Source organism: Arachis stenosperma, chromosome 4, assembly GCF_014773155.1.
Source record: "Arachis stenosperma cultivar V10309 chromosome 4, arast.V10309.gnm1.PFL2, whole genome shotgun sequence".
Taxonomy (NCBI): Eukaryota; Viridiplantae; Streptophyta; class Magnoliopsida; order Fabales; family Fabaceae; genus Arachis; species Arachis stenosperma.
The window spans coordinates 126,256,142-126,266,666 of NC_080380.1; the positions used below are offsets into that span (position 1 = coordinate 126,256,142).

General features: G+C 38.9%; 2 protein-coding genes across 2 annotated transcripts; both read left to right on the top strand.

The window, feature by feature from the left end:
- Positions 1-7,438: 7,438 nt before the first annotated feature.
- Positions 7,439-8,590, top strand: LOC130975453 (uncharacterized). Its single transcript, XM_057900249.1, has one exon. The coding sequence runs from the start codon at positions 7,439-7,441 to the stop codon at positions 8,588-8,590; it is 1,152 nt and encodes a 383-aa protein (XP_057756232.1).
- A 48-nt stretch (positions 8,591-8,638) lies between these two features.
- Positions 8,639-9,817, top strand: LOC130975454 (uncharacterized). Its single transcript, XM_057900250.1, has 2 exons — positions 8,639-8,994; positions 9,070-9,817. The coding sequence occupies exons 1-2, from the start codon at positions 8,639-8,641 to the stop codon at positions 9,815-9,817; spliced, it is 1,104 nt and encodes a 367-aa protein (XP_057756233.1).
- Positions 9,818-10,525: the final 708 nt, after the last annotated feature.

Here is a 10,525-nt window from a genome sequence, read left to right on the forward strand (position 1 = left end):
CATAAAGCTTGCTTGGTGCAAGTGCCCTCTAATGTGCATGGTATCATAAAGCTCCCAGGATCTTTAAGCTTCTCAGGTAAGCTTTTCAGAATGACTGCACTGCATTCTTCAGTGAGGTAAACTTTTTCAGTTTCCCTCCAATCCTTCTTATGACTTAAGATCTCTTTCATGAACTTAGCATAAGAGGGTATTTGCTCAAGTGCTTCTGCAAACGGAATCTTTATTTCAAGAGTCCTGAGATAGTCTGCAAAGCGGGCAAATTGCTTATCCTGTTCCGCTTGGCGGAGTTTTTGAGGATAAGGCATTTTGGCTTTGTATTCCTCAACCTTAGTTGCTGCAGGTTTATTACCTACAGAAGTGGGTTGGGAAGCCTTTTTAGAAGGGTTATTATCAGCACTTGTATGTGACTGATTCCCCACTGGCAATTGAATGCCAGTGGTGGGAGCTGGAGTGGCGTTAGACGCCACTTCCTTGTTTGTTACTGGCGTTTGAATGCCAGAACCATGCTCCCTTTGGGCGTTCAACGCCGGATTCATGCTTGTTTCTGGCATTGAACGCCAGGAATGAGCATGGTCTGGGCGTTTAGCGCCAGCTTTATTCCTCCCTGGGCTCTGATTGTCCTCAGAGGGATTTTGAGTATCCACCTGTTCATTTCTTGGTTTCTTGCTGCTTTGAAGTGGGGTATTTAATGTTTTTTCACTTCTTAATTGAACTGCTTGGCATTCTTCTGTTATTTATTTTGACAGTTGCTTTTCTGTCTGCTTTAATTGTACTTCCATGTTCCTGTTAGCCATTCTTGTTTCCTGTAATATTTCCTTGAATTCGGCTAGCTGTTGAGTTAGAAAGTCTAATTGCTGATTGAATTCAGTAGCCTGATCCACCGGACTGAGTTCAGCAGTTACTGCTTTAGCTTCTTCTTTCATGGAAGATTCACTGCTTAGGTACAGATGTTGATTTCTGGCAACTGTGTCAATAAGCTCTTGAGCCTCTTCAATTGTTTTGCTCATATGTATAGATCCACCAGCTGAGTGGTCTAGAGAAATCTGAGCTTTTTCTGTAAGCCCATAGTAGAAGATGTCTAATTGCACCCATTCTGAAAATATTTCAGAGGGGAATTTTCTTAGCATCTCTCTGTATCTCTCCCAGGCATCATAAAGGGATTCATTATCTCCTTGTTTGAAGCCTTGGATGCTTAGCCTTAGCTGTGTCATCCGTTTTGGAGGGAAATAGTGATTCAGGAATTTTTCTGACAGCTGCTTCCATGTTTTTATGCTGTTCTTAGGCTGGTTATTTAACCACCTCTTAGCTTGATCTTTTACAGCAAATGGAAACAGTAATAATCTGTAGACATCCTGATCCACTTCCTTATCATGTACTGTGTCAGCAATTTGCAAAAATTGTGCCAGAAATTCTGTAGGTTCTTCATGTGGAAGACCGGAATACTGACAGTTTTGCTGCACCATGATAATGAGCTGAGGATTCAACTCAAAGCTACTAACTCCAATGGAGGGTATACAGATACTACTCCCATATGAAGCAGTAGTGGGGTTAGCATATGACCCCAGAGTCCTCTTGGACTGTTCATTCCTACTTGCTTCCATGATGGAATACAAGGGATAATTTATATGTTGATTTTTTTTTCGAATTAATTTTTATAAAATAAAATAAAAAAAACGAAATAAATAAAAGAAATTGGAAATATTTTGAAATTGAAATTTGAATTTTTATATAAAATTTTCGAAAAAAATAGTTCAAAATTAGTTAGAAAATATAATTTTTTTTGAATTTTGAATTTTATGATGAAAGAGAAAAACACACAAAAGACACAAGACTTAAAATTTTTAGATCTAATGCTCCTTATTTTCGAAAATTTTGGAGGGAAAACACCAAGGAACACCAAACTTAAAAATTTTAAGATCAAGACACAGGAAAAACTCAAGAACACCTTGAAGATTCACAAGAACACCAAGAACAAAAGAAAGAACACCAAACTTAAAATTTTTAGAAAACCAAGATAATTTTTCGAAAATTATATTAAAATTAACAAGAAAACACCAAACTTAGAGTTTGGCACAAGATTAAATCAAGAAAAATTATTTTTGAAAAAGATTTTCAAAAGTACTGGTGCTCCCTCATCAAGAATATAAACCAATGCTTTAGCCAATTGGGCAGAAAAGGTAACAATTGTTCTGAATAGGTCTATTCCTTTTGGAAGACTAATGCTTTGGATTAGTATAAGAAAAACAAGAAAAGACACAGAACAAGAAAAATTTAAAATCAACCAAGAAAAGTGAACAAGAACAACTTGAAGATCAAGGAAGAACCTAGAACACTAACACGAAAAATTTTTTTTTTTTAGAGAAAATATAAAATATGCAATTAACACCAAACTTAGAACAAGACACTAAACTCACGAAAAATTAACAATTAATAAAAAAAAATAATATTTTTGAAAAGAAATTTTTGAAAAGAAACTATCCTATCAGAATTTGATGACTCTATAGCAATAAAAATAATAAAAATAAATTATTCCTAATCTAAGAAATAAAATAAGCCTTCAATTGTCCAAACTCAATAATTCCCCGGCAACGGCGCCAAAAACTTGGTGCACGAATTTGTAATCCGCACAACTAACCAGCAAGTGCACTGGGTCGTCCAAGTAATACCTTACGTGAGTAAGGGTCGATCCCACGGAGATTATTGGTTTGAAGCAAGCTATATTTATTTTATTAATCTTAGTCAGGAGGCCAATAGGATTAAAAGTGAAATTACTAGATTTGATTATAAAAATAAAAGAGAATAACAGTGTTACTTGTTGTGCAGTAATGAGAAAGATGTTGGAGTTTTGGAGATGCTTTGTCCTTTGAACTTCAACTCTTCCTTGAATTCCTTCAACACACGAAAAGTCCCTTCCATGGCAAGCTCTATGTAGGGTGTCACCATTGTCAATGGCTACCTCCCATCCTCTCAGTGAAAACGTTCCTATGCTCTGTCACAGCACGGCTAATCATCTGTCGGTTCTCAATCAGGTTGGAATAGAATCCATTGATTCTTTTGCGTCTGTCACTAACGCCCAGCCTTCAGGAGTTTGAAGCTCGTCACAGTCATTCAATCCCAGAATCCTACTCGGAATACCACAGACAAGGTTTAGACTTTCCGGATTCTCATGAATGCCGCCATCAATCCGGCTTATACCACGAAGATTCTGCGTAATGAATCTAAGAGATACTCATTCAGTCTGATGTAGAACGGAGGTGTTTGTCAGGCACACATTCATGGTTTGGGGAAGGTGATGAGTGTCACGGATCATCACCTTCTCCACAATTAAGCGCGAATGAACATCTTAGATAAGAACAAGCGTGTTTGAATGGAAAATAACGGAATTGTATTAGTTCATCGAGACGCTGCAGAGCTCCTCACCCCCAACAATGGAGTTTAGAGACTCATGCCGTCAAAAAGTATGTAATTCAGATCTGAAAATGTCATGAGGTACAGAATAAGTCTCTAAAAGTTGTTTAAATAGTAAACTAGTAACCTAGGTTTACAGAATATGAGTAAACTAAGATAATTGGTGCAGAAATCCACTTCTGGGGCCCACATGGTGTGTGCTGGGGCTGAGACTAAAGCTATCCACGAGTAGAGGCCTTTCTTGGCGTTAAACTCCAGGTTATGACGTGTTCTGGGTGTTCAACTCCGGATCATGACGTTTTTCTGGCGTTTAACTCCAGACAGCAGCATGTACTTGGCGTTCAACGCCAAGTTACGTCGTCTATCTTCGCGCAAAGTATGGACTATTATATATTGCTGGAAAGCCCTGGATGTCTACTTTCCAACGCCGTTGAGAGCGCGCCAATTGGACTCCTGTAGCTCCAGAAAATCCATTTCGAGTGCAGGGAGGTCAGGATCCAACAGCATCAGCAGTCCTTTTTCAGCCTAAGTCAGATTTTTGCTCAGCTTCCTCAATTTCAGCCAGAAAATACCTGAAATCACAGAAGAATACACACACTCATATTAAAGTCCAGAAATATGATTTTTTCCTAAAAACTAATAATATTTAACTAAAAACTAATTAAAACATGCTAAAATCTACATGAAATTACCCCCAAAAAGCGTATAAAATATCCGCTCATCAGGGGGTGCTTAGCCTTTTATCAAGTTCCTGATCAAAAGAGAACCAAATTAGGGCCAGAAGCCATAAAAGGCACTTTTATAGGATATGCTCAAAATTCTAAAGCATATAGAATATTAGACTTAGTGTCTAATGTAGTTGTTGAATCAAGAGAAGTAGAATTTATTGAAAATAAATTTATCAATGATTCAACTTCTAATTTAGAGTATCCCCAAAATGATACTAATATTTCACAAGAAATAAATAATCAAAATAATAAACGTCTAAACAACAAAGAGTTTATTGAACCAAGGAAGAGCTTGAGAGTAAGAAAAGAAAAGGACTTGGGTCCAGATTTTATTTCTTCTCAGGCTATCACCTTTTTGGTAGAAGGAACTAGGAATTTTGTAACAAACAAGATTCCTATTGTTATGAACATAGATGGTGATCCTCAAACATTCAAAGAGGCTATGGCTTCAAGGGATTCTGCTTTTTGGAAAGAAGCAATAAATGATGAAATAGACTCAATATTATCTAACAATACTTGGGTCTTGGTTGATTTTCCTCCAGGATCAAAGCCTATAGGATGTAAGTGGGTATTTAGAAAAAAGTATAATACTGATGGTTCATTACAAACCTTTAAAGCAAGGTTAGTGGCCAAGGGGTTTAGACAACAAGAAGGTCTAGACTATTTTGATACCTACGCACTTGTGGCAAGAATGACTTCTATTAGGACTCTTATAGCATTAGCATCCATACATAAGCTTCATATACATCAAATGGATGTTAAAACGGTTTTTCTAAATGGAGATCTTAATGAAGAAATTTATATGGAGCAACCGGAAGGCTATGTGCTACCCGGAAATGAAAAGAAAGTTTGCAAATTAATTAAGTCTTTGTATGGGCTAAAACAAGCGCCTAAACAATGGCATGAGAAGTTTGATTCAGTGGTGTTATCAAATGGCTTCTCACATAATAGTGCGGATAAATGTATTTACTCAAAATTTACTAAAGACTATGGAGTAATTATTTGTTTATATGTTGATGATATGTTAATCATCGAAACAAATTTAGAAGGAATTCGTATAATGAAGGAGTATCTAACTTCTAAATTCAAGATGAAGGATTTGAATGAAGTTGATATAATATTAGGCATAAAGGTACATAAGAATGAAGTTGGCTTTACTTTAAGTCAATCTCATTATATTAAAAAGGTATTGGAAAGTTTGATCATCTCACAATTAAAGAATCCAATACACCGTATGATCCTAATCTTAAATTAAAAGGAAACATGGGAAGATCTATAGCACAATTAGAATATGCTAGTGCTATAGGAAGTTTAATGTATGCAATGCATTGTACTAGACCTGATATAGCATTTGCTGTGTGCAAATTATCAAGGTTTACAGGAAAGCCTAGCAATCAACATTAGAAAGCTATAACAAGAGTTCTTGGTTATCTCAAGAAAACCATAAACTTGGGATTACATTATAGTGATTATCCCGCAGTTTTAGAAGGTTATTCTGACGCAAGTTGGATTACAAATCTTAGTGATAACAAATCCACTTCAGGATGGATTTTCACCATAGGTGGTGGAGCAATAAGTTGGGCATCAAAGAAACAAACATGTATTACACATTCTACTATGGAGGCTGAGTTTGTAGCTTTATCAGCCGCAGGTAAAGAAGCGGAATGGTTAAGAAATTTGTTATATGATATAAAGTTGTGGCCACAGCAGACGACAGCCATTTCAATCTTCTGTGATAGTGAATCAACCATGTCTCGAGCATATAATAAGGTTTATAATGGAAAGTCTAGACATATAAGTTTGAGACATGAATTTGTGAGGCAACTAATAGATGATGGTGTAATTACCATCACTTATGTAAGATCTCAAGAAAATTTAGCAGACCCTTTGACTAAAGGTTTGTCAAGGGATAAAATCAAAGAAACTACTGCTAAAATGGGATTAAAATCTATTATTGCTAAATGATGGGAACCCAACCTTATTCTAGTAGACCACTAGTTTCAAGGTTTAATGGGTAATAACAAGTTATTTAGCAATTAGAGCACTAAGGTATAGGATTTAGTGCTATTTACAATAAATTAGGAGGGTGAGTTTAAACTCTTAATGGAATGATAATATTATCTATCAAAAGATTCCACCTATATGAATATAAGAGTGGTGCCGCTCTAATCGAGAATTTTAGAGGTTTTATTCTCGTAAATATTCATGAAACCAGGATGAGCACAAGGCCATATAAGTGCTTAAAATTGTAAACTCTTGAACTTGGAGGGTATAAGTAATGTGTGTGATTTTTGGTACTAGCATATGAAGTATAGGTTTAATCGATTAGACACCTATTACTTCGTTAGAACTTTAAAATTTACACTAAAAGAATGTTTAATCTTAGTGACACATTCTTTATGCATATACTTGTATGACATTTAAATTTTGTAAATAATGGGGATTGAATGGTATTTACAAATTTGATTAATTAATTTTATTAATATTATTAATATTATTATTAATATTATTAATATTAATAAATGGTTACTAACCGTTTTATACCATTTGGTTGAAGGGACACAACGTTTTAAGGATTGTGTATGTTCAAAACATTGTGTCTATTGGCTAAAGGGACACAACTCTTTAAGAGTTGTATATGTTCAAAACATTGTATCTATTGGCAATAGAAATAACACAACCATTTGCATACGTAACTAATCATAATTGCTACATGCAATATGTATAAATAAGTCCTTGTCCACTATTTCAAATATGAAGTACTAAGCATACAATTTACACTACTACTAAGAGATTTTCTTTGTTCAAGAGAGTTGAGAATGTCTTACTATTGCTAATTAAGAAATTCTTAGGTTTCATTGTATCCTGGGAGAGTATTGTCATCAACCCTATAGCAACTAAGTGTGGGGACAAATATCTCTCTAAAGAAAGCGATCTAATCGTGCCTTGAAACTACTACACAAATATAAGATTTTGTCATCTTACCATCTTCATATACCCAACATAAAATAGGTGAAAGCTTTACTCAAATACACAAAACAGATATTCCTTACCTGATTGTGCAATTTGACACTTCTATGTAAACTGTGGAAAGCTACCACGGTTTACAATTTTAACATAAACCGTGGCAACCTACCACGGATTATGAATTGTGTGGTTTGTGTGTAAACCGTGGCAAGCTCCCACGGTTTATGAAGGAGAAAATTTGATCGTAAACCGTTGTAGGTTACAACGGTTTAGGAACACCGAAATTCTATATATATGTGGGTGACATTCTACTTGCACAAGAGATCATTCTCACAATGGCAAGTGAGGAGGAGAGTGTTCTTGCCTTAGTGCATTGCTCTGGAAAAATTAAAAAAAGCAAAAGCCATGGTGTAAAGTTCACAGACAAAGAACCATTGAGTGTGTTCATCAGTTCGTCAAGCACTTTGTCAGATCTAAAGAACAGCATCTTGCAGAAGCTTGGCGTCTTTGGTACGAAGTGGGTGAAGAAGCTATTCTACAAGATTCCCATCGCAGTTGTCTCGATGGGTGTTCAGTATGATACCTTTATGCTAGCGGCTGATGAAGATATTAGGGTTCTGTTCCATTGTGTTAGGAGTTTTCCAGAGATCCGAATTCACGAGTTGTTTGCGAAGTTGGAGGTTGGTGTCGATAGTTCTGGGGCATCAGCTCCATTTCATAGCTCGACTGCCGCGGGAGGTGCGTCTAGTTCGATGCCTGCGGTCAGACCGTATCTTCCGCCGGTGGGTTCCCCTATGTTCGCGGCTGATTTAGAGCGAACGGTAGTTGTTGGTGCTGTACAGTTGGAGAATGAAGGAATCTTTGAGCAGCCTGATGTCGTGGGCACCGGTGGTTGCCAATTACCTTATATGGAAGGCTTTGGTGAACCTGATAGAGTAGAGAATGCAATGTGTGACGATGACTCTGACCAGGAGCCTGTCGATATCATCGGGGACAGCGACGATGACACAGGTGCCAATCCACATGCGAAGTATGGGCCTTCAAGTTCTGCTTCTCAACAGTATCCTCCACACTTCTCCACACTAAACTTGGAGGTTCTTGGTCAACAGGAGGACGGTGGTAACACGGTCGGGGGCTCTTCTATAGAATTTCAGATTGGGCAATCTTTCCAGAATAAAGATGAGGTTGTGCTGAGTGTGAAGGACTATAGCATCTGGCGAGGTGTTGAGTACAGAGTCATCGAATCAGATCATCTGAAGTATCATGGAAAATGCAAGCAATTCGGCAAGGGTTGTACTTGGTTGATTCGCGTTGCGCTGCGTGCACGAAAGGGCACTTGGGAATTTAGGAGGTACAACGGGCCACACACATGCTTGGCAACCTTTATTTCCAGTGATCACCGTCAGTTGGATTACCACGTTATCTGTGCGAGGATTCTTCCGTTGGTTAGGGCAGATGCTGCAGTTACGGTAAAGGTACTGCAATAAGCTACAGAAGCCGATTATGGTTTCAGGCCTAGTTACAGGAAAGTTTGAATGGCGAAGCAGAAGACAGTGGCACAAATATATGGAGATTGGGAAGAGTCGTACGCGGAGTTGCCACGTTGGATGCTAAGAGTACAGTCAACAATGGCCGGAACAATAACCGTGTTGAAGACCTCTCCTGTTCGGCTTCGTGGTGAGGTTGATGAGTCGACGGTGTACTTTCACCGATTATTCTGGACATTTCCACCCTGTATCGAGGCATTCCATCATTGCAAGTCCCTCGTCAGTATTGACGGTACCCACTTGTATGGCAAGTATGGAGGGACACTGCTGTTGGCGATAGCGCAGGATGGGAACTCCAACATCCTCCCCATTGCATTCGCCCTTGTGGAAGGAGAAAATGCAGAGTCGTGGTCATTCTTCTTATCCAACCTACGAGAGCATGTGACTCCTTAGGAGGGTATCCTTGTAATCTCTGACAGACATAACGGGATCAAGGCAGCGCTTGAGGCACCTGAGACTGGGTGGCTGCCTCCACGTGCTTTTCGAGCGTACTGTATTCAGCATGTGGCAGCGAATTTTGTCCTAACTTTCAAAGGTAAAGATTCAAGGAGGATGTTAGTGAATGCTGCCTACGCAAAGACTGAAGCAGAGTTTTATTACTGGTTTGACATCATGCGGACTGAGAATCCAGCAATGTGTGAATGGGCCAATCGGATGGAGTACGACAAATGGACCCAACATGAGGATAGTGGTAGACGGTTCGGGCACATGACAACCAACATCAGTGAATGTGTGAACTCGGTGCTAAAGGGATCTCGAAACCTCCCGGTCACATCGTTGGTTCAGTCAACTTACAGGAGGCTTGCTCAGCTTTTTGTGGTACGGGGACAAATAGCAGAGGCACAACTCGGATCTGGTAATGAATTTTGCCAGGCATTGGCCAAGGCAATTGATCGGAATCTAAGAGACTCAAGGTGCTTCACTGTCACGTTATACGACAGGCATCAATCGGAGTACACCGTGGCCGAGACAACACCAACCGGGCGCTTCTCGCTGGGTAGCTATAGAGTTTCCCTTAAAGATCACAGATGCGACTGTGGCCACTTTCAGGCGCTGCATTATCCTTGTTGCCACGCCATTGCATGTTGCGCCTACTCCCGCCTTAATTGGGCGTCATATGTTCACGAGGTCTATCATATGAGTGAAGTTTTCAACGTTTACAAGTAGGGTTTTGTTCCGCCTATCCCGGAAGGCCTATGGCCTCCATATGTTGGGCCAACCATCATTCCTGATCCTAACATGAGGCGTGCAAAGGAAGGTCGTCCAAGGGCAACCAGGATCCGTGGTAGTATGGATCAGTCTCTGGAGAACCAGCCGAAGCGCTGTGGGCTATGCCATCAGGCTGGGCATACGCGGAGGAACTGTGACCAGCGAAGACATACTACCGGGGGGATGCGTAGATCTCATTACCTTGTTGTTTTAGTTGTTTTATTAACTGTTCAGTTGAGTTGTGTATGGTTGGTTAAGTCTATGAATGTCACCATGTTGATTTTCTGCATTAATTTCATATGAATAAAATCCGTTTATTTAGATGTTTGATTGCATCAATGTGGTATCATTTAGACTGCGCATGATAACTGTGACGGAAATAATGTATATCATAGAATCTCAAACCGCTTAAACTATCAAATACATAGCAGATAACATATCATTTAGACTGCACACTGTGATTAAATTTTCTCCTTCATAAACCGTGGGAGCTTGCCACAGTTTATGCTTCGCATTCTCCCTTTATAAACCGTGGGAGCTTGCCACGGTTTACACACAAATCACACAATTCATAATCCGTGGTAGGTTGCCACGGTTTATGTTAAAATTGTAAACCGTGGTAGCTTTCCACGGTTTACATAGAAGTGTCAAACTGCACAATCAGGT

Excerpts from the sequence above, each read along its gene's own strand:
- LOC130975453 (XM_057900249.1), top strand. The coding sequence starts at position 7,439 with ATGGCAAGTGAGGAGGAGAGTGTTCTTGCCTTAGTGCATTGCTCTGGA.
- LOC130975454 (XM_057900250.1), top strand. The coding sequence starts at position 8,639 with ATGGCGAAGCAGAAGACAGTGGCACAAATATATGGAGATTGGGAAGAG. Across the intron at positions 8,995-9,069 it reads GTGGAAGGAGAAAATGCAGA|ACATAACGGGATCAAGGCAG; the intron begins GTCGTGGTCATT and ends AATCTCTGACAG.